This window comes from Canis lupus, chromosome 5, assembly GCF_048164855.1.
Source record: "Canis lupus baileyi chromosome 5, mCanLup2.hap1, whole genome shotgun sequence".
NCBI lineage: Eukaryota > Metazoa > Chordata > Mammalia > Carnivora > Canidae > Canis > Canis lupus.
In genome coordinates this window covers 6460758-6487692 of record NC_132842.1, presented here as the reverse complement: position 1 = coordinate 6487692, position 26935 = coordinate 6460758, and the positions used below count along the sequence as shown (strand labels likewise).

Sequence of the window (26935 nt, the reverse complement as noted above, 5' to 3'; positions counted from 1 at the left end):
AAGCAGTTCACCATTATCTTGTAATGTCATGATTTCACTCTTGGAAGTACTTCTAGCATCACTAGAAGCGGTACTTTGTGTGGGTCTCATGGTGTTGTTCAAGGTTTACAGTATTGCAGTAAACACAATAAAAAATACATGAGAATCCTGAAAGATTGCTTTTTATGCAATACAAAATTTACTGGAGAGACAAAATGCTCAGGCAGAGATGATTAGTATCAGATAGGATTTTAGGCAGATACTGGTAATGCTCAAGCTCCCACAATAGCAACAGAAGGTGACTACAAAATTATTACAATAGTTCAGTATTACTGCATTTAACTTTATGCAGTTATGATTTAATACTGTATCTTTACATTTGCTTACATTTCTCTCAGCTGTGGAATGGTGCCATATGTAATCTGTAAGTGTGCACACATTTTGATAAATGTTAAGTTCTTATAATATATTTGTATATGTTTTATTATTATAAATGTTAAAATAGACTGATATGTACATATATTTTATGCTTTTATTACATATGCAACTTTTTCTTTATTTTTTCAATATTTCTAGGCTACATAGTTTATCTGAGTTGTCTCAAATTGTCAAAATTCTCCAAAAATTTCCCAATATATTTATTGGAAAAAAATCTATGTATAAGTGGACCATGTGGTTCAAACCGATGTTGTTCAGGGTCAATTGTATTTTTCAGGCTTGAGTGATTCAGAGTACTAAATAGCTCATACCATCTGGGAGAATTATACCATTAGATATGAATGAAGTTTTAAGTTTAATTGAATTGAAAGTAAATAGTATGTACTGCCTGGCTCATAGGCAGCTAGGAGCTTCTTAAAGAGCTTCTTATGAGAAAATATCTGTGTATTTAGCTGAAGCAAAAAAGCAAAGATTGGGTTAAAAAAGGACTATTTCACACAAAAAAGACTTTCCATAGATACTTTTGCTTCACAAATATAAATTTCACATATGAGTGAAATCACATGTTAATTATCCTTATCTGATTGATTTATTTCACTTAGCATAATATCCTCTAGTTCCATCCATGTAAAAAAATCTTTAATCTAGCTCTACTTCTTTCCAGTGTGAGAAGAGGCATCAATTATTCTTAGAGTTAATTTCTCCAACTGAGCTTTTAATTATTTCCAATCCTTACTTCTGCCATCCTTTACTTACCAGTCTTCCCATATCCTTCCTTAATTTCTAATACTTCCTTTTGCTGACTGCAGCAATGCTTATATCTTACCTGTAGTAGAATACAAAACACAAAGTAATTTTTTTACTTCATCATTATTCCTATTAACCATGAGATTGTCTGGCTTTTTTCATTCAATGGAATGTTTTTTGAGATAATACTCTACTTTGTCACCTATTTATTCCTTAAGCCCTGACAAACAAGTTTCAATCTCTATCACTCCTTGAAAACTACTATCTAAAAGGTCAGTGAAAGATAAAACAATAATTATACCTCCTAGCTTTTCCTCAGTCATCACCTTTGATCACATTTCTGCATGTCCAATAAATCTGTTTTCTTTTATGACATTGCAAAAATTTCTACCTGTCTAGCTTCTTACTCTTTGCATTCCCTAATCATTGCCTTATGTACTTCTTACTCTTTGCATTCCCTAATCATTGCCTTATCTACTCCCCGAGCTTTCTGTAGGTTCTTTCTCTGATCCTTCTCCCATGCCCCAGTCTTGTATTATTGCCCATTTTTTAATGTATATTACTGCTGGACAAGGAGTTGGACTTCAAAGTTAGCTTCTCTAAAATGAAGCTTATCATTCTCACTCACTTCCTCCTTACCTCACCTATTTCTCCCAACTTATTGATTTTGAACAGTAATACCTTTCTTTAAGGCACCAATGGATTTCAGCTTTCTCTTTGCATCCTCAATATTTGAAGGAGGGAAAACCAGGCGCTTTGACTTATACATGTTAACTTGGTTAATATCTACAATTTAAATTTCATATGTAAGTAAACTAAGACCCAAGGTGATCAAATGAGCTGCCTCATATCACTGAGCTATCTAGGAATGGAAACAATATCTGCTGGATACTAAAATTCATATACTTTTCACTGTATAAGAGAATAAGTACTCTTAAACAACATTGTATCCTGAATCATCAAAGAAATACTCCATTATGTTTTTGCTATTGTATTTATTAAGGAGAGAAAGCAGAGAAATACATTTTAGAAAGATTTTGAACCTCCAACAAGAGTTAAAAGTAATAAAAACTTTCTGTTAAACTTTGTATTATTAAAATGCTATTAACCAGAACAACCTCTTTCCCAGATTTGTCAGTCAATCAAGGTTATGTTACATATTGAACAGGGTGGTTTGAGTTATATACTAAACTGGGTGGTTTTATTATATACAAAATTGGATATACATTCACTAATGTCTTTCATATTGAGTTCAGAGTTGGAAATAGTTTTTTTAAAGTATATGTCATTAATTGGATATTTGCCAGTGTTAGACTCGACTCAGCAATAAATGAAAATATTTGTCTATTGGGCTTCAGATTTAAGTTAAGTTTGATAGCTGAGAGAGAAGAATCTAAAAGTAAAGGGAGGATCAATAGCAGTGGGTAGTTAATGGTGAGGAAATGTCCTCTGAGTAGGCAAAGTGGGAAATTACATGATAGCCTGTAAGTATGGATTATACTCTGGGCAAAGGATGCACCATCATTAGGCAATTGCACACTGAACAACTGTCGGCTAAGTACCATTTTATCCAATTTAGACCTAATGAACTTAGTAGATGAGATCCCTGCTGAATTAAGGAGCAATCAAAGCCTCATTTTGGATTCTGTGCCATCTAGGTCAAGACATTCCAAAAGTGTTGAGTATTACTTGGTACAGAAAAGAGATAACTTTCTTACCTTCTTTCTGGCTAATTCTTTAACACATATTTATGGAATATGATTTATGGCAAAGAAAGTATCATTTGGTAATTGGTAGATAATGAGGTGACAGAATTGGAAAAGTATTCTATATCTTTAAGGAGTTTTATTTCTTTTTTTGCTATTTTTTATTACTCTGAATGACATTTTTTTAATCAAAAAGGCAAAAGGAATTTTGTTTGAGTCTAAAAGCAAAGTAGCTCTCTACCCTAGCAAGAAGGTTGATAAAAGGTCTTTAATAAAAGGGATAAGTAATGAAGAGGTGAGGATGTGTTTTGTGTACTTGATCTCACCTATCTCAGAGGTGCAATGACACTGGTTTTATTTGGAAATTTCAGGAAGTGCAAAAGATGTGTCAGAAGAAGTCCATGTCTGCCTACCCTGCAGGGAGGGCTGCCCCTACTGTGCTGATGACAGCCCCTGCTTTGTCCAGGAGGATAAGTATTTGCGACTTGCTATCATCTCCTTCCAAGCCCTGTGTATGCTGCTTGACTTCGTTAGCATGCTGGTGGTCTACCACTTTCGCAAAGCAAAGGTAAACCCAGGTACCCTGGTTATGACCTTCCTTTTTATTATGAAGTGACCTCTTTTTTTCAAGCAAATAGAGTTTTTCCAAGTCCCAGTTGCCTCTCTGTTTAGCAGAAGTCTTCCTATAATATAATCAGCCTAGAGTATGAACATTATATTCTTTAGCTTCCCAGGAGAAATAGGGATTAGAAATATGGAATCTTATAACATTTTCTTCTATAAAATGTTTCCCCCATTTAGCATGGAGTTTGAGTACTTTATTGCCTTAAAGGACTCTCTTTTACATCTCTTTGGCTTCTTCTAGAAGAACTTATTCTGCTGGTACCCAATGCATTGTTAGGTTTTTTTTTCATATCTAGAAAGCTTTTTTATATTGGTTATATTTAATTTTTATTTCTCTTAGCCATATTTGAAGTTGACAAATGGACTTGACTATTTTTGAACACATTATACTTTGAAGAATAAATTTATTCATAAACTTATATTTGGTCTTGCATTAGTATCCCAGGATAATAGCGATCCTACACAGAGCTTATATGGCTTTTGGGAAAGCCTGTCCTTTGGTTCCGTTCTGAGAAGTCAAAGAGTAATATAAACATTTGTATGCTTCTCAGTCAGGAGTGGATGAAATACTAAAATTTTCAGGGCAAAGCTTTCTGGAGGAGTTGTCTTCAGTTGGTCATTCAATTAATTATATGTAGCCAGTGTTGTCAGAATTTTTGGTTCTGTTGCTTTCAGAAATGTATTTGTGCCATTGGGGGAAAAAACACAAAGCCTTAAGTTTCCACCTTTTCTGAATTCAAATGGCCCCTTTATGTTAGCAAAGTTGTAGATTGATTTTGGTAACAGAGCTCATTGGAAGCATAAAGTGTTCCCATTAGAAATCAAAAAAATAAAACAACTCTCTGAATGGCATCTAGTACAATGCCTGAAGTTAACATTAAAAAAAAAAACCCTCTATTGCAATTCTAGGAGAATGTATCCATTATGTTATAGACCTTAATAGTTATTTTGAATAGACAGATTTCATTAACAGAAGCATACAACACAAATTAAAATCAAGCTTTAAGTCAGCAAGAAACTGCAAACAGGCAAATTGCTCTTCATTTAACCAATACATGTCTTTCTTTGAAACAAAATATGTGTTAAGTTGTATATATAATAAAGTAGTAGGAAAGTAGAGTTGAGAAATATCTAACTTCTGTTACCAAGATAAAATTAGTCTTTTTAATAACCTGTCACTGGCACAGCAGGTAGAATTGAAAGGTCTATTTAATAAATTGGTCTGAAATCTCTATATAATGTCATTCATTCACAAAGGGGATAAGAGATAGTTCTGTATGAATTTTAATTGATGATAAACATTAATGATTGCTGTGCTAAATATAGTTATGATATATGATGGGTAGACTATTACATTGGATGATAAGAAAAAACTGAAATAGCTCTTGCTAGACCAATGTCTTAATCTATGTTAATGTTATTTACCTTTCCAAAGTTATTAACTTTTCAAATTTCTCTGGACCTTCATATGAAATGCTATTTTATAGGGTTAGCATGAGAATTGGTATCTTTACATATCATTTACTGACATTTCTATAGAAACAAACTAGTTGGAATAGATAAATTAGACATTATCTGGTTTTAAGATGATCACCTTTTGAAGAATCAGTTTTCACAGAATGTGATATAATATAGGGGGGATTATTTTTAGAAAATAATACAGGTTAAGAAAGTCAGTGAATGTGGATCTAGTATATTAAAGGAAACATTTGGTAAACTTTTCTGATTTCAGTTACCAAAAAGAATGATTAATTGTAAAAGCAGTAAACCATTTTCATTGTAGAGATTGCATGTTTATAGCATATAGACATGGGCTCTGCTTTTTACATATTCTTGCAGCAGTCCTTTGCATAAAACAGAAAACTAATGATCCCTTTTGAAGTAATATTGAGGTCTTTCTTACGAGTTTTCCATTGCATTGCCTACCCACCAATAATTAAAGGAACAAAAACCTATAATCTATCAATTTACATCTATTTTGACAAAAGAGAAAGACCTTAGTTGCAATATAGAAGTAGCATAATATTGTGGGTAAGTGTGCAGACTCTAGAATTAGCTTGTTTGAATCCTGTCTCAGCCCTTGAACGCTATTATACTTTGGGAATATTGTTCAGCCACACTTTGCCAAGTTTTTTCCTCTATAAAGTGAGATTTAACATACCCTATACAGAAATTAATTTAAAATGGGTTATATATCTAAATATAAGGCCCAAAACTAAGAGATATTTTTAGAAGAAAACATAGGCATAAATTTTGGGTTAGGCAATGCTAGATACAGCATGAAAAGCCTAACTGACAAGAAAAATAAATAAATAAATTGGACTTTATCAAACTTCAAAACTTTTGTGCCTCAAAGGACATCATCAAAAATGTAAAAAGACAACCTATATAATAGTAGGAATTATTTGCAAATTATACTAGAATCCAGAAAATATAAAGAATAAAAAGATAACCCAACTCAGAAATGGACAAGATAGCTGAATAGACGTTTCTCCTGGAAGATACACAAATGGCCAATATGCATATGAAAAAATGCTCAGTAATATTCGTTACTAGGAAAATTCAAATCAAGCACATGCCCACAGCACACACTAGCAGAGCCAAAAATACAATTACAGGTGTTGTTGAGGATGTGAAAAAATTGAAATGCTCATTCATTGCTACTGGGAATGTAAAATGGTGCAGCCACTTTGGAAAATAGTTTAGCAATACCTTAAAAAATTAAACGTAGAATTATGATATGACCCAATAATTCCACTTCTAAGTGTATACCTAGGAGAATTGAAAACATAGGTCTAGGGCAGCCCTGGTGGCGCAGCGGTTTAACGCCGCCTGCAGCCCAGGGTGTGGTCCTGGAGATCCGGAATCGAGTCCCTGCATGGAGCCTGCTTCTCCCTCTGCCTGTGTCTCTGCCTCTTTCTCTCTCTCTCTGAATAAATAATAAATAAATCTTTAAAAAGACGTGGAGAAAAAAATACAAACCTGTGTATAGCCATGGTGGAAAACAGTATGGAAGTTCCTCAAAAAGTTAAAAATAGAATTATCATACGACCTAGTCATTTCACTACTGGGTATTTACTCCGGGTATTTACTCCCCAAAAACCAAAAACACTAATTTGAAAAAATATGTGGAAAGAACCCAGGTGTCCATCCATAGATGAACCGATAAAGAAGATACGGGGTTCGTGCATGTGTGTGTATTTAATGGATTATCACCCATAAAAAAAGGATGAGCTCTTGCCATTGTGGGTGGATCTACAGGATATATTGCTAAGTAAAATAAGTCAGAGAAAGACAAGTATCATATTTTACTCATGTTGAATTTAAGAAACAGAACAAATGAACAAAGAGAGAAAAAAAAGACAAACAGAAAACAGACTCTTAAATACAAAGAATAAGCTCATGGTTGCCAGAGGGGAGGTGGGTGAGTAGAATAGATAAAGCAGATTAAGAGTATATTTACCTTCACGTGCATTGAGAAATGTATAAAACTATTGAATCATTATAGTGTACACCTGAAATTAATAAAAAGGAGGAAATATTTGTCTATGCAAAAATTGTTCACACAAATGTTCATTGCAGCATAATTATAATAGCCAAAATATGGAGACCATCTAACTGTTCATCAGCTGATGAATGGATAAGTAAAATGTGGTATGTCCCTTAAATGGAATATCTTTTTGTTAATAAAAAGGAATAAATGCTGATGCATGCGACAGCATGGATGAATCTTGAAAACATGCTAAGTGAAAGAAAACAGCCATGAAAGATCATGTATATGAAGATTACATTTATATGAAATGTCCAGAATAGGGAAATCAGCAAAGACAAGTAGATTAGTGGTTGTTAGGAGATACAAGAAGGGAAGAATGGGGTGTGACTGCCAGTGGGTTCAGGGTTTTTTTTTGTTGGGGGAAGAAAATTTTCTAAAATTGGATTAGGCCAATATGTTTCACAAATGTGTCAATATACTAAAACCACTGGTTTATACACTTTAAAAGCATTTAAGGTATATTAATTATATCTCAATAAAGGTATTATAAGATTTTTTAAAAAGTTTATTACTTACCTCACAGGATCCTTTTGAAGATATAGTGAGATAGTGCATATAAAGTACCTTACTAGACATTTGCCTATTGTTACTATATTATTTTAGACCAAATTGTGAAATTGATAATCTGTTTGCTTCCCATGTTACAGGCTAAGTATGAAATTTAAAATAGTGTAAAAGATAAGGTGTTGAAAAAATATAGCCAGTGGGATTCCCAGCAGTGGAATTCTAGGCAATAAATTCATTTAAATTGTCTTTATAATTGAAAACAGTTGTCCTATACTAATCCTAATAGACTGTCCAGATAGCTAAAATGAACAAAACACCTGTGGTACAGAGTCTTCTATTTTGGCTATATCTTCATCATGAAAGAATGGAAAGAATGCTAAAATATAACCAGGATAGTTTCATTTAATTGGTCTCAGTTAAAAGAAAAACAAACATTTTAAATACCCAAGCTCCACAGTACTTATTCACTTACTCATGTGCTATTACACAAACATTTCTATACTGATAACCATCTTTTAAAAGCATTTATTTATATGTAGCTTCTTGTTCCTATAAGAATGATTAAGTGTACAACTATAGTTATTCACTATTTATATTTACCTATATCATTGGCCTTTCTAGGAAGGTTTTACCCTCTACCTTCAAAATGAGGGAGTTAAAGAAATCTTGAGTGATTATCAATTATGAAGTCATGGAACACATGCTTCTTGTGTTATTACAATGGTAACAGTTTATTTTTTTAAAGGTTTTTTTTAAGATTTTATTTATTCACGAGAGACACAGAGAGAGAGAGAGACAGAGAGACAGAGAGACAGAGACACAGGCAGAGGGAGAAGCAAGCTCCATGCAGGGAGCCTGACATGGGACTCGATCCCGTGACTCCAGGATCACGCCCTGGGCTGAAGGCGGCGCTAAACCACTGAGCCACCCAGGCTGCCCCCAATGGTAACAGTCTAAAAGTTGATAATGTAAATACATTTGTTACTAATTTCCTAGTTTTTATTTATCAAAACAAGGGACCAAAATATGAGAACTAGAGACCTGAAGCAACCCTTTTCATAGAAAAGAAAATCCAGCCCCTGAGAGATCGTCAGTTGCCCAAAGTAACTGGAATATTTATATATTTATATTTTGTCTTACTCCAGCACACAGAATAAACATTTCTAGAAGATTAAAGGTATTAACTGAATAAATTAGGGCTCAGTGAAAAAAAAGTAGGAAAAAAAAGTTGAAATCAAGGGTGAGGTTAAGATATGGAATGGATTCCATGAGTGCGGGTATATTGCTTTAGCTAGTTGCTAGAAAGAAATTCTGTTGTTTTCTAGTAGCAGTGCGAAGAGGAGGGAAAAAAAGTGAGTCTGTGTTCATAAGATAAAAACTGACCAGTCACTCAGGTAAAACTTGAATATGCCTATCCTTAAGATTTTCTTTTTAAGATTTTTATGTATTTATTTGACAGCAAGAGAGAGCACGAGTAGGGGGAGGGGCAAACCAAGATGGAGAAGCAGACTCCCACCCAAGTAGGATCCCCCATTGTCCCCGGATTAAAACCTGAGCCAAAAGCAGATGCTTAACCAACTGAGCCACCCAGGCACCCCATCTATCATTAAATCTTGAGAGAAATTTTTCCTGTGGATTCTTACATGGAGACTATTTTTTTTTTTTGAGACTATTGTTAAGTGTACTGAATGATAAACATTCTTACAGGAAAAAGAATAGTTTTCATAGCTTTATTTGTTAATTTTCCTGAATGTGTGCTAAAGTTTTAATACTTAAATATAGCTTAGGCAAATCAATTCTGTAGAAGCATCACAAATGTGGTTCTGATACAGTTTTCTTTGCTATTTAATGTTAATGCAAGGATACTTCTAGAATACCTAGATTTGAGTTGGCCAGTGTGCATCACACATGCCACCAGTACAGCACAGTGATAAACACATTTGGTCCTCTTTACCATTTGATTCAGAATCAATGGAAGAACCCCTCTCATCAAGCTGAACTCCTGCAGGTTCTATGCATGAAGTCTGGTTACCATCCTGGATCTAGAAAAATGGGAGGACTGTAAATTCATCATATAAACTATCTTAAATATTGTTGTTCTTTCCTGAGTTTTCAAAAAGTATTCACCATCTTCACCATCTGGCAACAAATTTGAGGTTCTAATCCCTGTCAAGATTGGATGGCAGCTTTTCCATATTCCTTTTTTTAAAAGATTTTATTTATTGGGATCCCTGGGTGGCGCAGCGGTTTGGCGCCTGCCTTTGGCCCAGGGCGCGATCCGGGAGACCCTGGATCGAATCCCACGTCGGGCTCCCAGTGCATGGAGCCTGCTTCTCCCTCTGCCTGTGTCTCTGCCTCTCTCTCTCTCTCTCTGTGACTATCATAAATAAATTAAAAAAAAAAAAAGATTTTATTTATTTATTCATGAGAGACACAGAGAGGCAAAGACAGACAAAGGGAGAAGCAGGCTCCCCACAGGGAGCCTGATTCAGGGCTCAATCCCAGGACCCCAGGATCATGACCTGAGCTAAAGGCAGACATTCAACCACTGAGCCCCTAAGGTGTCCCTTCTCCACATTTCTATTGAATGTGAAGTTGTGTGCTGGGGCTGGTCAGACTGGTGACAGAACTCATAGGCACTAATGATGGCTGAGGCATCTAGTCAGGCATGCATCTAAAAAGAAGTTAGAATCTGATTCTTACATCCACTTTCCTTTCTCCAGCATGTGGCCATATTCTTTCATCCACTTATGCCAGAATTTACAGTATGTAACATCTTAAATGCTTTAGTATATAAGTTATATTTCATTTAGTGCCTATTAGAAATAGAGCACTTGGAAACTTAGGCATTTTTTATTTATTAGACTTTTCTCTGAATTGCCAGAAATAACCACATTCACAGATCAAAAATAGGAAAAGTGATGACAATGTCAAACCTAACAGCTGATCCTGTACATGGAGACAGCATGCAAATATGCCATAATGGTAAGAGAGAAAAAGCTCTCTGTTCTAACATGAAATATTAAGAGACATAAAGATGTTATAGAAATTTGTCTTTCAGTTGCACTATTTCTCCAGGGAAGCCTAATTATAAGTACATTTAGTTAAATGAGGTTTACCCATGCCAAAAATATCAGCTCTGCAGTTAAATCATTGGTCGGAGGTTAGTTTGACATTTTATCATTTTAAACAACACAAACTAGATTCCATTATATTTTTAGGTGAGGTTTGTAGTGTGATACTGCAAAGAGCAAATTAAATTTTACTCTGCACAAACATTTAGAAATTAATTATATACATTTGTTCTTGTGCCCTTGGTTAAAGATTAAATCTGTCAACAAACGAATGATTTTGATCCCAGTGACATCTTCTAAAATAGCAATTTTAAAGCAGTATTTTAAAATGCTGATATTATATATTTTGAAATTATTTCTACATTTTTAAACAAATAATATGACAAATGCATATTTTTTTTCTATTAGCTATTCTGAAGAGAGAGTATGGTTTGTTATAGCTTAATAATTTATTTCCAAATGAAAAACTTGAAAGAGAAAAGATACACCAGAAGGAACAACAGCAAATTCTAGTCCTGAAAATAATCATTTGCTTGATTTATTCTTAGTAGATGTTAGCATGTTTTGTTTGAGCTTAGTAGTTTGGAAAATAAAAGTGAGAGTCATTTTTTAAACATGAACATACTATGATTTGTGTTTTCCCTTACATTCTTGTAGTAGTTCTTTTTTTAAAATTAGAAATTAATTGACAAGGGATTTTATAGCTGCACATTTTTGGTTTGCAAAATTAGATGCTTTTAATATAAGGTGTGACTGATTTGTTAATAAAATTCTACTAGGCTGATTATGATGTTCTAATAACTATTTGGTAAAACAAAGGGAGATATATAACTTTCTTACTGTAGTAAATATACATAATGTGTAATTTACCATTTTTAAGCTTACAATCCAGTGATACTAAGTACATTCACACCATTGGGCAGCCATCATCACTTCCCTTAAAAGTTGCAGAACTTTTTCATCATTCCAAACTGAACTCTATACCTCCTAGGAAACTCTCTTCTAACTTTCTGTCTCTATAAATTTATCTTTAGAATGTGTCATATACTGAGGTGGGCACTTGATGGGATGAGCACTGGGTGTTATTCTATATGTTGGCAAATTGAACACCAATAAAAAATTATATGAGAGAAAAAAAAAAAGAATGTGTCATATAAATCATACACTATTTGTGCTTTCCTATCTGGCTTGTTTCACTTAGCATAATGTTTTAAAGGCCCATCCATGTAGCATTTATCAGAGTTTTATCCCTTCTAATTGCAAATAATATTCCATTGTATGTATTTACTTCATTTTGTTTAATTGGTTTGTTTGTTGGAGGACATTATTTTTTTTCATCTTTTGACTATTATAAATAGTATTACCATGAACATTTGTGTACAAGTATCTGTTTGAGTCTGATTTCAGTTTTTGGATATAACCTAGCAATAGAATTGCTGAATCATATGATCATTCTGTGTTTACCTTTTAGAGGAATCACCAAACGAACTTTTCCACAGAGGTGGACCATTTGTTATTTTTACCATTAATTCATGAGGGTTCCAGTTCCTTCACATCTTCACCATCATTTGTTATTTTCTGCTTGTTTGTTTTTAATAATGGCCATCTTATGAATGAAAGTGATATCTTATTGTGGTTTGATTTGCATTTTCCTAGAGATTAGTGACAGCTGAGCATCTTTTCATGTGCTTATTGACTATATATCTTCTTTGCAGAAATGTTTGTTCAAATCTTTTGCTCACTTTTGAATTAAGTTGTTTGTTTCTTTCATTGTTGTAAGAGTTCTTTATATGTTCCAAATATTAATCATTTAACAGATGTATGATTTATAAACATTTTATCCCATTCCGTGGCTTGTCTTTTCACTCTCTTGGAAGTATTCTTTGATACCCAAAAGTTTTTAATTTTGTTAAAGCTCAGTTTATCTATGCTTTCTTTTGTTTCCTGTGCTTTTCATCTCTTATGTGAGAAATCATTCCCAAAGCCAATGTCATGAAGCTTTTCTTCTATGATTTCCTCTAGGAGTCTTATAATTTTAGGCCTTATGTTTAGATCTTCAATCCATTTTGAGTTAATTTTTGTGTGTACTGTAGAGTAAGGATTCAGCTCCATTATTTTGCCTGAGAATATCTAGTTTTTCCCAGCACCATCTATTGAGGAGACTGTCATTTTCCCATTGCATGATCTTAGCACCTTTATCAAAGATCATTTGACAGTAGACATGAGGTTCTATTTCTGGGCTCTCTATCCTATTATTTATGCCAATACAACACTGTTTGGATTGCCGCAGCTTTGTAGTAACTTTGCAGTAACTTTTAAAATTACAAAGTGGGAGGCCTCCAACTTATTCTTCTTTTCAAGATTGTTTTGGCTATTTGGAGCCCTTTGAAATTTCATATGAATTTCTATTTTTCCCAAAACACCATCAAAATTTGAATAGGAACTGTGTTGAATCTGTAGATCCCTTAATCTTAACAATATTAAGTCTTCTGATCTGTGAACACAGACTACCTTTCTACCTATTTATGTCTTTTTTGCATTTCTTTCAGCAGTGTTTTGTAGTGTTGAGTATACAAGTCTTTTGTCTACTTGGCTAAATTTATCTCTGATTATTGTGTTATATCACTTTTTACAGATAAACTTTGTGATTTGTCTTGTCCTTCAATTAAGTGGACACTTTCAGTATTATCTTTCATAAGCCAATCAATCATGCCTATAGCTTTCCTTTTATAATTAGTAATTGATATTCCTTTTTCATGCTTTTTGTTTTCTTTGCCATTTATGGAAGAGAGGTGCAGTATAATACATGAAAAGGAGTAAAATGGTTAAAAACCAAGAACTAGTACCTTCAATGCAGCTGTAGAGGTACTGTAGAAGTTGCATACTGATTTACAAAAGATTTTTCTTTATAAGGATTTATTTATTTATTTTGGGGGAGGGCAAAGGGAAAGAGAGAGAGACAGTCTTAACAACTCCACACTGAGCAAGGAGCCCGACATGGGGCATGATCGCACAATTCTGAGATCATGACCCTGAGATCACCACCTGAGCCAAAACCAAGAGTCAGACTAGCTTAACTGACTGCACCACCCAGGTGCCTCCAAAATTTTTTCTTAAACCTCTTTCAAGAACTAGCCAACTACTACACTTAATACAGGATGATGTTATTTATTTCTGTACATTAATGATATATGATATTTCCCTTAATTTCTGTTTCCCTAAGGATGACAGTATTGATCTAAAATCATTAAATATTTTAATTCTATTGAGCTAATAAAGTATCACACAAAATCACAACATATTTTCACTCCTCATTATTAAATATATATAAGAAATTTGGCACTTTTATTTTTCCTCATCTCCTCCTTCCCATTTTATTAACATGTAATCTATGGTTTGTTTCCATCGGCTTTCAATAAGAACCATCATGAATTTCAAAGGAGAAACAATTCTTTAATACATCTCTGATTTCTTGCCTTTGAGTTCTGAATTTTGGCCAATATTTTTTTTTATTATGAAACATACATATCTTCAAGTAGTTTGCTTTGAAAGGGGTAATTTTATATTTATGTCATATCTGACCTCCCACCAACTGTGGCTTTCATGTGACAGCACGTTGGCTAGGGCAGAAATGGGAGGTTACTTTATTTTTCTTTCAAAGTTCTATTATTGCTACTTCATTCATATTTCAAAAATGAGCAATGTGGACAGTTTCCAGGATGGCCCAGTTTTTGTCCTTTATGGAGCAAAATTTCTCATCTGAACACTTATTAACTTCTTTATTTACTTTTACTTTCGTGATATGGTTCTTGTTTCATTGAAGCTGCAGAAGATACAATCTATGCTCTCAAACTTCAGACAGAACTTTTTTTGATACTGAGAAGTCTCCAGTGTGTTAGTTCTTACATTATCTCTTCTCTAGGTCTAGGCTTCTGCTTTAAGATCTCCTATTAAGTATATATTGAGTCTCAAGGCTTTCTTTTTTTAATATTCTCACTGTATAATGTTTGAAGAGTTTTCTCTGTTGTGAGAAGCTATTTGTCTCCTATGTCATTCTTTTCCATTTTCATCAGCATTGAAGCTGAGGTCCCCTATCTGCAGTATATTTTAAAATTCAGCAACTGTTTTTGATCTCTGTACTATTGATCCTTATGTGTTTTTTTTTCTTTCCTTGCAAAGGCTTTGGGGTCAAGCAGCCCCAAAGTTAAAAGTTAAAATCCTATTTCTTCCATTTTTTTTTAGATGTGTGACCTTAAGGTTACCTAGTTAGGTACTTAATTTGAGATGTGTGACCCTAAGGTTATCTAGTTAGGTACTTAATTAATAAGTAGACCACTTAAGCTCTCTAAGTTACCTTTATCATATGTAAAATGGGGACAGTTGTGATATGTATCTAAGGGTTTTTGTGAAAAATTAATGCGATAATATATATGAATTACTTAATGTAGTGCCTGATACATGCTCAGTATTATTGCTGCTACTATTACTAGTCTTGCTTGCTATAGTTTGAAACAGTGCAAAGTTCTCTTGAAGATCACCAAAAATTTAAATAAGATATTTCTATACTTTTTTCTGTTTCTTTTTTGCTATCAATCTATTTCAGAGGCATTTCCTCAAAAGTGATGGATTCATTCTTTTCAGTTGCACTAATTTGGATTATTTATTTTCATCTTCTCTGGTATTAGACTATAGTCTTTAAAAGGAAGAAGAGCAAAGTAACTTAAAAGCCCAGATTTAAGTTAAAAGAAAATAGACAGTTATTAGTTAGAGATACAGCAATGGGAGTTGAGGTGCCAGAAGAAGGCTGAAACATTCCATTAGTGAAATTTGGAGCATTTACTTTTTGGGCTGCTGCTGAGGAACAATCACTGTGGAGGGAAACTCACATATCTACTGCTGCCTTTCCCACCTCTCCCTACACTATTTTCAAGTTTATTTTGTTCTCTGTGCACTCATTTTTATACTACAACTCACCCTGAGCCCTCTCACTGCTGAGGGGATGGTGGAGAACTTGGTTCCAAATAGCCAAAACAATCTTGAAAAGAAAAAAAAGTTGGAGGCTTCATAAAGATTTTGTAATTTTAAAAGTTACTACAAAGTTAGTACAAACTATAGTAATCAAAACAGTCTTTATAAAATATTTACTTACTTTCCAATTGAAAAGCACTCTGATTATATTCAAAATCAAGTCATATAATATATATATATATATATATATATGTATTTGTTACCTGGGAGTTAAAGACACTATTCTGCTGCTAACTAGTTAGCCTTATTTTATCCTTTCTTTGTAAAATGGTGGATTTGTTGAGGTAACTTCCAAGCACTAAGATTCTATGATTCTTTGAACCTGAGAGATTCATATTCTTAATCTGATATACTAATTGTGTGGAATAGTTAGTTAGCACTGCTAAGGCCATCATTTCTCTAGCTAACAGATTGAACATAAGTGTCATTGTCACTGGATCCAGAAGAGTCTTTTAATGAGTCCAAGAGTTTGGACAACAACAACAACAATATATGAACTCTAAAATCAAACCTGACTAATGTAGTAAGCAGTTCGGGGGAGTATTGAATCTACAAATCTAGGAATCATTTCATACCAGCTAATGTAAGATTAATTTTTTAATGATTCATTCATTGAAGGAATTTATGCAGATTCATTCATTGAAGGAATTTCTGGAACATTCCAAGAGTTACCAAAGGAGAAAATATTAAAACTTTTAATTCTTTTTTTTTAATTAAAAGTATTACAACTTTTAATTCCATACTTTTGTTCTTATGGGGGTGAAAAAAACAAGAACCAAGCAAAGTTATATCATTTAAAATAAAATATTTGATTTTGTAACATGATGTGTGATATCATTTGTATAATATTTTCCTTCCATGAAATATATTTAAAAATCTACATGAAGAAACCTGAAGTGCTAGGCTTGAAAACTAGAGAAATATAAGCATGTTTTCTGAATTAACTTTCAAATGGTCTTCTTTAAGTTATAAGAAGTCCAAGTGAGGCCAGCCTCAACATTACAGTTAGGCGCGGGGCAGAGTATCATCAAGGAAGTGTGGACTCAGCATCCCTGTTCCAAAGATCAGTGTCACTGTCCCCAGAGTGTTAGAGCTCTAAGTATTTTGCTTTGAAAGATTTCCAGGGACACCTGGGTGGCTCAGAGGTTTAGCGCCTGCCTTTGGCCCAGGGCATGATCTTGGAGTTCTGGGATCAAGTCTCGCATTGGGCGCCCTGAATGGAGCCTGCTTCTCCTCTGCCTATGTCTCTCTGCCTCTCTCTGTGTGTCTCTCATGAAAAAATAAAATAAAAATATATTTTTTTAAAGAAAATTTCCAGTCTTTGAGTCTTTCCATCCTATTTAAAATACAGATACTATCTAAATCAGATTAGTTGTTATGCTAATGAGGAGTGGAACTTGAGCTAAAAACATGGTTGCCACCTCCCTTCCATTTATCGTTTATTGGAGCATTGTGTTAAGAAGGATTCAGAGGCAGTAAATGGATCTCTTCTGCAAGGTTATTGTTGCTGGTTAACTTTAGGAGCCACAGGTGTTAACAGGGAAACTAATGTGTGACCACAGATTTGCCCCTCCCTCTCTGGGAGTGTCAGGCTCAGAGGAAATAATGACAGAAGAAATACTATCGATTTAGGATGTAAAAGGGCCTTTGTGAAAACAATGGCCCTGAAACCATTTTGTCTAGAGATAGCCCACTTCTTGAATAATTTTATCAAAATTCAGGATTTCTACAGATGACGAACTACATTTATCCAAGGTATAATAGATTTGCCAACAGTTATCCCATTTCATAATTTACTAGCCTAGTCTCAGGTATTTTGAACTTGATGCAGTCTGAAATGTATTTTGACAGATGCTTTTCCCTAAATATTTAAAGTTAAGTGTATTTCAAATAAAATGGAATGCTTGACGAACTACATTTATCCAAGGTATAATAGATTTGCCAGCAGTTATCCCATTTCATAATTTACTAGCCTAGTCTCAGGTATTTTGAACTTGATGCAGTCTGAAATGTATTTTGACAGTGCTTTTCCCTAAATATTTAAAGTTAAGTGTATTTCAAATAAAATGGAATGCTTTCCATTCTTATCCATTTTTACTTTTCTTCTGACAAATATCCATGGTATATTTTAATAAAAGTGCCAGGAGAAATTTGATCTTAAAAAATTACAGTCTCCATCCCAGCACACAATATGTATCCCCTAATGTATTTTGTCAACACAAAAATATTTTATGAGCTCTGAGTAGAGCTTAGTCCTCCAGCTCAAATGTAGAATTTCATTACTTTTCTTCCTCTGTTACTATGGAAATTATTTAGCTCACTTGTACGTTATTTTTCCTTAAAGCCACTTTTATTAGTGATCAAGAATATCTACTTTTTCTGCTTTCACCTTGTAAAGAGTGAACTTTATTTTTTTTTTTTTTTTTTTTTTTTTTTTTTTTTAAGAGTGAACTTTAGAGCTAAGTATAACATTTAAAAAATTAAAAGGCAAATTCAAAAAAGGTTGTTTTTGATATACTATGATAGCAAAGGATTAACATTTTTAACATAAAAACAAACAAAACGGGATCCCTGGGTGGCGCAGCGGTTTGGCGCCTGCCTTTGGCCCAGGGCGCGATTTGGAGACCTGGGATCGAATCCCACGTCGGGCTCCCGGTGCATGGAGCCTGCTTCTCCCTCTGCCTGTGTCTCTGCCTCTCTCTCTCTCTCTGTGACTACCATAAATAAATGAAAATTAAAAAACAAACAAACAAAACATTTAGCAATCAATAAGAAATAGAAGAATATCCTATAGAAAAATAGCAAAGAATACACATCAGCAATTTGTAAAAACAACAATAATATGAAAATGCACTCTATATTCATGAATAATTACAAATGCAAATTAAAACAATGATATGTACTTTTATAACAATAATATTTCTCTGTATTGGTGAAGATGTTAGGATCTAGGTATTCCCATCCATTGCTGGTGGATGGGTTGTATAAATTGGTAGAGACTCTGAGATAAAATTTGGAGTTATGTGGAATAAACTTAAAAATTCAAAGTGATTTTACTTTCAGAAGTCTGTACTAAAAAAATCATATATGTGCACACAAGAATTTACAAATATATTAATATGTGTATATATGTTTATCATAGCACTATAATACACACAAATGGGAAATAATTATGTGTTCAAAAATTACGTGTATTGGACTAGGACATCCGTACATTTAAATATATGTCCCATAAAAGTGATCTTTTAGAACACTGATGTGAGAGAATAATTTTTATTTTTTTATTTTTTTTAAATTTTTTTTGAGAATAAATTTTAATATGGTTAGTCATAACCCTCAACACCACATTTCCACCATTTATTGAAATTTTATTGTAGCATTTTCCATTTTTTATTTTTCCCTCTCATATTTTCTTCTTATGCCATCCCTTTAGCCTCCTTCCCTCAGTCCCATTTTCCATTCATCATCCATCTGCCAAGCATCTACTGAATGCTTGGAACCATTATCTATCCTGGGAATATAATGATGAACAGGACAAATAAGATCTACCTTTAAGGAGTTGATATTCAGATGTGGGGCTGGTGGAGATAGGCAATACAAAAAATAAAGAAGAATGTATTAGGTCGTAGGTAGTAAGTGCTATGATCAAAACAAAATAGTGTAACATCATTGGGTATATGTATTTGCAGTTACAGGATTCTCCCAGCCATCATGTAAGTTGATATCCTCATTTTATATTTGAGTGAAGCAAATCATAAAGAATTTAAGAGACCAGTCTAATGCCACATGGGGAAGGTAAGATTAATATTCAGGTCTGTTTAATTTTATAACTCATTACAGTGCTTAACTACTGTTAAGTGCTACACTATCTGTCATATGTTTACAATACAATTTTTTCTTAAAATCTAAAAAGTAGACCCAGCCAAGCCTGGCCCCATTGTAGTAATCCAAATTCTAGGGCTGCACACATTCATTTTTCCTCATTCCCTTATGCCCCATCAAAGGTTACATGTCCCATGCTTCCTTCTTGCCAACTGCCTACTAGTTAACTGAATAAAGTTCTTGCAGGACACCATTTTAATGGTTTTCTGTGTTCCTTGGTTGTGCTCATTTCAGTTACTACATAGTCTTACATCATAATGGCATCACTTAGTACTTTTTTTTTTTAATTTATTTTTTTTTATTGGTGTTCAATTTACTAACATACAGAATAACCCCCAGTGCCCGTCACTTAGTACTTTAATCCAAGGAACAACTCATATGAAAGGGTTTAGGGATGTGCATGCATGTGTTCGTGTGTGTGTGTGTGCGTGCGTGCGTGCATGTGTGTGTGTGAATGTATGTATGTAAAATATCAGGGTGGCTAGTTGTAAGTGTAAGTGTGAGGAGAAATAAGAGTGGAGAAAAATAGTTAACCCGAAGGGAATCTCTTTTCTTTCTGTGCTTCTTAAGAAATACCATTTAAATAATCTCCTACTCCATCTGGTGGCAGCAATACTAATTATAAGTTATGAAGAACTAGAGTGATTATAACATATTTGTATGTGCCTTAGGAGACGCAAAATGCCTAATGATTGCTGAAGTTCCATTCCTCTTTTGAGGCACTTACATTTACTTATGCCTATTTGAATGATAAAGTCAGTTACATGTTAAATATGCTAAAAATAACTCATTAAAAATTGATGATATAAATAAACTGAATTGCTTGCTATTTGAAAAATATTGTGAAGACCATTATCTTTTTTCTGAATTCTTTGGATCTTCATTTTTAAAGTCATTCATATATTATGTCAGGGAATGATTTTACAAAATTATAAATTAATGCTTCCCTTACCTATTCATGAATATTTAGCTAGGTTTACAAAGGTGATTTTGATACTGATTGGCTATGAAGGCTCACAATCTAGTGAGGGAACGAATATAAGAAAGTATGAGATATATGAAAACAGGTATTATAGTGTGTTGAGTATTTGGCAAGCAATAAGGAATAGTGATTAAGGTCACAGGCTCTAAAATCTGTGTACGTCCTTCTCTTGACCTCTCTGTCACATAAGAGCTCTTAAACCTTAGGTTACGAGCCTCTCTTTATCTCAGTTTCCTCCTCTATAATAGGGGAGTAAAAATAAGTGTAATCTCATAAGGTTGTGGTGAAGATCAAAATGTGTCGGATGTTTATAAAGTTCTTTTTAAATTAATGACTTATGGAAAGTGTTCAATAAATGTTAGCTATTAATAGGAGTATGTATAGAATATTACAGTGGCTTAAAAACAAGAGTAGTTAAGGGCTGGTCTGAGAAGACTTCAAAGAATAAGTGACACTTGAGAAGAATCTTAAAAATGAAATTCACTGGTCAGACTAATAGGAAATAAGAGGGGCAGGCTAGGCAGAGAGATATATGCAAAGATACTGGAAAGCACATGACACATTTATAGAAATTCAAATATTTCAGTATGGATCAGAAAAATATGGCTAAATGTTTTGGATTTTATATTATAGGCTATTGAGATGAATTGTTGATCTGGCTAAAGATGTTAGACATATGGGTGTGGCATCACAGAAGTAGGTTTGTCATTCAGTGTTTTGTGAGGGTGTACTGAGTTTCTGGGCCTTCTTCATGGATAGTAAAGAAGCAGGCATGGTCTGTGATATATGAATGGAGTTCATAAACTTGTGGAGGTAAATGTTAATTTATTAGTAAATAAATTATTGTTTACTTATAAATATTTATAATATTTGTTTATTTATAAATTAATAAATACCAGTAACAATAGGTGCTATGAAGAAAAGTAGCAGGGTAAAGTGAAAGAGTATAATAGGACTGGAAAGAAGAATGGGGCTGGGGAAAATCTATTTAGATGGGTTATTTTGCAGGACTTCTCGAGGTAGTGTCATTGAATCTGAGGTCCTAAGGATAAGCGGGAGGGGCAGATAGAGGGGGAAGAATAGAGACAAGAGAGTGTTCCAGGAAGAGAAAGTCACATCTATGAAGGTGCCAACATGTGAAGAAGCTTGCAGTGTTTTAGAAACTGAAGGAAGCCAGCAAGGATAATGAGTAGTAGCAGAGTGGGAGAGTGGAGAGAGATGTAGTCAGAGAGATAGTCATGTGCCACCCATTCAGAGTTCTTTAGGCCCGAGTAGAGAGTTTTATTTTATTTGAAGTGCAATTAGAAGCCACTGAAAGATTCAAAGCAAGGGAATAAATGATTCCATTTAGGTATTAAACTAATTTCTCTAGTTTTTCTGTGGAGAATAGGTTAGTAACAGACAAATGTGAAAGTGGAGGGACATGATAAGAAGTCTATTTTTTTATTTTTTATAATAAATGTATTTTTTATTGGTGTTCAATTTGCCAACATACAGAATAACACCCAGTACTCATCCCGTCAAGTGCCCCCCTCAGTGCCCGTCACCCATTCACCCCCACCCCCCCCCCCGTCCTCCCCTTCCACCACCCCTAGTTCGTTTCCCAGAGTTAGGAGTCTTTATATTCTGTCTCCCTTTCTGATATTTCCTAAGCATTTGATAAGAAGTCTATTGAATTGGTTTACATAAGAGATAATGGTGGCAGTGGGAATTGGAGAAGAGTGGCTAAATTTGAGATACATTTAAAGATAGAACTGACAGGACTTGATGAATTTGATGTGAGAGGTGGAGAAAAAAGACAAATCGTTTGATTTCCTCAGTTTTATAGCTTGAGGAAGTGAGCTAAGAGTGCACCATCTACTAAAATTAAGAAAATGTGAAATGCTGGGAAAAGAATGATTTAAGGGTGGGGGAAGGAAAAATCAAGAGTTCCATTTTGAACATAAGTTTGCCTAAGGTTGCCAAATTTAGCACATAAAAAAAAAAAAACAGGATGCCCAATTAACTTTGTATTTTAGATAAGCAATTAATAATGTTTTAGTATAAGTCTATGACAAATATTGTGTACTAATACGAAAACATTATATGTTGTTTAAATGCATTATATCTGCACTTTATATTACCTGGCAACCCACCTATGAAAACCCAAGCTGAGTTGTCAGGTGGGCAGTTAGATATATGAGCTGAAAGCTGAGTGCCAGAGTTTATGCTACAGCCATGAATTAGGAGTCATGAACATTAAGACAGGAATTTAAAGCTGTGAGAATAAATGAGATTACCCACATAGGAAATGTACAAAGAAAAAAAAGAAGTGAATGCTCAGCACTGAGCTCTTTAACAATTTGAAGTAAAGTAAAATGCCAAGAACCCTTTTTGAATAATTGATGAGGGGCCAAAGAGAGTAGAGGGAAGCCAGATTAGTGTCATATTACAGAATCCAAAAGATGGTAGTATTTAAAAGAAGGAAAAAAATACATAAAAGAAGGAGAGAGTGGCCAACCATGGGGAATACTACAGAGTGAGAAAATAAAATAAGGGGAGAAAAGTATGCAGTGGATTTGGCAATACAGAGGTCACTGGCAACCTTAGTGTACTTTTATGGAATGTTTGAGGAATTAGAGAAAGCATGTGCATCCAAAACTTCTAAGAATTTTATTTGGGAAGAGAGTAGAGAAATAGAGTGGACTGGATGGTGATAGTTAAAACCATGAAAAATTCTGAGCTTTCCCTAGGGAGTGTTCAGAGTAAGAAAAGAATTTGAAACAAAATCTTAGGGAAAGAAAGAAAGAAAGAAAGAAAGAAAGAAAGAAAGAAAGAAAGAAAGAAAGAAGGAAGGAAGGAAGGAAGGAAGGAAGGAAGGAAGGAAGGAAGGAAGGAAGGAAGAAAGAAAGAAAAGAAAGAAAGAAAGAAAGAAAGAAAGAAAGAAAGAAAGAAAGAAAGAAAGAAAGAAAAAGAAAGAAGAAAGAAAAAAGAGAGAGAAAGAAAGAGAAAGAAAGAAGAAAGAAAAAAGAAAAAAGAAAGAAAAAAGAAAGAAAAGAAAGAAGAAAGAAAGAAAGAAAAAAGAAAAGAAAGAAAGAAGAAAGAAAAAAAGAGAGAGAGAAAGAGAAAGAAAGAAGAAAGAAAAAAGAAAAAAGAAAGAAAAAAACAAGAAAGAAGAAAGAAAGAAAGAAAGAAAGAAAGAAAGAAAGAAAAGAGAAGAAAGAAAGAAAGAAAGAAAGAAAGAAAGAAAGAAAGAAAGAAAAAGAAAGAAAGAAAGAAAGAAAGAAAGAAAGAAAGAAAGAAAGAAAGAAAGAAAGAAAGAAAGAAAGAGGGATCCCTGGGTGGCGCAGCGGTTTGGCGCCTGCCTTTGGCCCAGGGCACGATCCTGGAGACCCGGGATCGAATCCCACATCGGGCTCCCAGTGCATGGAGCCTGCTTCTCCCTCTGCCTGTGTCTCTGCCTCTCTCTCTCTCTCTCACTGTGTGCCTATCATAAAAAAAAAAAAAGAAAGAAAGAAAGAAAGAAAGAAAGAAAGAAAGAAAGAAAGAAAGAAAGAAAGAAAGAAAGAAAAAGAAGGAGGAAGGGGAACAGAGGAGTGGGAGGTATGAGCCAACAAAGGAATTTTACAGAAACAAAGATAGGCTCAAAAGAGGAGTAATTAGCAGTCACAAATAACACAGAGCAATGAAGAAAAATGAGTCTTAAAACAATTTATTGTTGTCCCCATTTCACACTGTTTAGTTTTATTTTACTGGGACTTAAGTGTTTGGTAGCTGGTAGTCCCAATCTTTATTTTAAAAAAATATTTTATTTATTTATTCATGAGAGACACACAGAGAGAGGCAGAGGGAGAAGCAGGCTCCATGCAGGGAGCCCGATGCGGGGCTCGATCCCGGTACTCCGTGATCATGCCCTGAGCCAAAGGCAGGTACTCAACTGCTGAGCCACCCAGGCATTCTAGTAGTCCCAGTCTTTAAAACATTTTGGATATTGTTAGTCTTTACTCTTCCATATTTAATATTAAGGAAAAGCTCATCAAACCGAATGCAAAATCCTACTGAGAACTTGATTGGGATTGCACTTAATAGAAGTTGTCTAATTATATAGAAAAATAAAGTGTTATATCATTCCCTAACACCTTTTACAATAAATCCCAGATGAAAATAAATCTATGTGTTTGATGATTATGAAGGTACTGAAAATTTTGCCTGAGTAGTTTGTGAGCAGTGCTAGGCACAGAAGTCAAATTGTAGTGGAATCAAAGGTGATTTGGAATTAGAAAAATAGAGAATAAATACATAGCATTCTTTCAAGGAGCTTGGCTGTAAGGTAAACAGAAACACACTATGACAAATGACCAAAGAGGAGCCTCTGGGTTGAGGGAGTTTCATCTTGAAATATCAGAACACATTTATAAACCATTAGAAAAGAGAGAGAACAGGTTGAAAAATACAGCAAAACATGGAATAATTGTTGGAACATGGCCCCATGAGCAACAGAAGGCAATAGGATCCTAAGTAGAGGTGGAGATACTCACTTTGAACAAGAGAAGATCTGAATTATATCTAAAATAAACAAAAAAAATAAAATAAAATAAAATAGAGAAACAGTGATGCCAGTGAAGCAGATATCAATAATTTGGGGTTGAAGCCAGAAAGTTTAAGAAATTCTTGAACTTTCTGTCTGAACTTTGGAATAAGATCATTTACAGAGCATTCTTGAGTGGAGTGAGTTGGAGACTTGAGAAGACTGTCAAATATTTGGTATAGCCACTGTAGGGAAAGGAAGTGGGTTCCAGGTGCACATAAAAGGATTGCTGAGAGCTGAGATCAAATTGGAAAGCACAGATGTTTTTCTTAAGTTCTATTGAAAGGAAGAAAAGACAGAGAGTTGAAAAGATAGAAAGTATCAGCATTGGAAGTTATGCTAACTGAATGGTTATCATTCTCCACAGCACAGTTATTTTCCAAGAAGCATTTTACTTTGTGTCCATTTGTTCTATCTTAAATAGATTTACAAAATATTCATTCTTCAAATTTCTTAGTGCATTTGCAGCACTAACATGTGTGACCATTAATTAATTTTAGAGAAATGCCCAGGAGGGAGAGGAATAACAGTAATTAGCATCTTCAGTTACAAATGGAGAAAATGATGCCTTTAAGGATACTCCTGAGGTCATGATGCAAACCACTGTGTACTCATAATTAAATGAACAACATCCTCCAAATTCAAGAAAAGAGCAATGTTATAAGACTTTAGTGGGAGTATTATGGTTACATGTCATCCTTAGCCTGTCATAGGAGCTCAGTATATAGTTGAGGCCTGTTAAAGTTAAAACTGAAACAGGGAGACTGTTTTTTTAGGTTTTAAAAACTTTCTTTCACTGATACAGCAGGGATCAGCAAACTGTGACCTGTTGCTTATTTTGAAGAAAAATCAAAAGAAGAAGAATATTTCATGACATGTGGAAATTATATGGAATTCAAACTTCAGTGTCCATAGTTTTATTGGAATACAACCACACTCATGTATCTACGTGTTGTCGCTGGCTGACTTCACACTACAGTGGTAAAAGTGAGTTAGCTATGATGGAGATAGTATGGTTTAGAAATTCTAAAATATTTGCTTTTTTGCTAAAAAAGTTGGCTGTCACTTAAAATACAGCACCTGCCAGATCCAGTGTCCATCCCCATCTCCCCATCTCTCAGTGCCTTCCTTATTGGTGCTACACATTCCAGAGGTATTTGGCTCTTTATATAGGAATTCTTTATATAGGAATCCTAGACCCAAATGAATAAATGCTCAGTGCTGGAATTTCAGGTTCAGGTCAGGATGCCTGGATACATTTGGGTTAAAAGATCATCTTGGCATCCTGTAATTCCACCATGCTTCTATCAGCTACAAAGGTGACTGTAATTTGGAGCATTCACTAGTTTCTTAAACTGCTGCTCTCTTTTGACATATCAGGCCCTTCAATTCCTGAACATAAAATTTCAAAACAATTTCTATAGGCAAAATACTAGAGCAAGGAGGCAGGCCAGCTAGGCTGCAAACTGTATTTCACACATAGCTACAAGGGCCAAGTCCATTGCCTGGTTCTAAGTTCTGCTGGCCTCAAAAGGCATAGCTTAGCTGCCTTGGTCATAATTTTACATTTTGTTAACATTTTTACTTTACTAAACAAAATTTCATTTGAGCTCTGAGCTCTTGGATCACTGCTAATTCATATTAGCCTTATCAACACTAAAAAAGTTGATCTTTCTCAGCTAGAGTGCAGTGTGTGTCTTTTGTACATTTTGAGACTCATAATTTGTCTCTATCAGTATTTCTCAAGCTAGAGGCCAAAAGCTATCCCTTGATGAGATGTCAGAGCTCATTTACACTCTTCCTTCCTTGTATTTGTATCTATAGTTCTTTCTGTCCTTTGGTACTCTT

At 34.3% G+C, this 26935-nt stretch overlaps 1 protein-coding gene across 2 annotated transcripts in view; it reads left to right on the top strand.

Annotated features, from left to right (window-relative positions):
- Positions 1–26935, top strand: part of GPR158 (G protein-coupled receptor 158) — a 410138-nt gene that overhangs the window by 217702 nt on the left and 165501 nt on the right. For both annotated transcript variants that reach the window (XM_072825311.1, XM_072825312.1), the window contains exon 4: positions 3242–3438. In XM_072825311.1, the coding sequence (XP_072681412.1) occupies positions 3242–3438 (197 nt within the window). The remainder of the gene's footprint in view (positions 1–3241; positions 3439–26935) is intronic.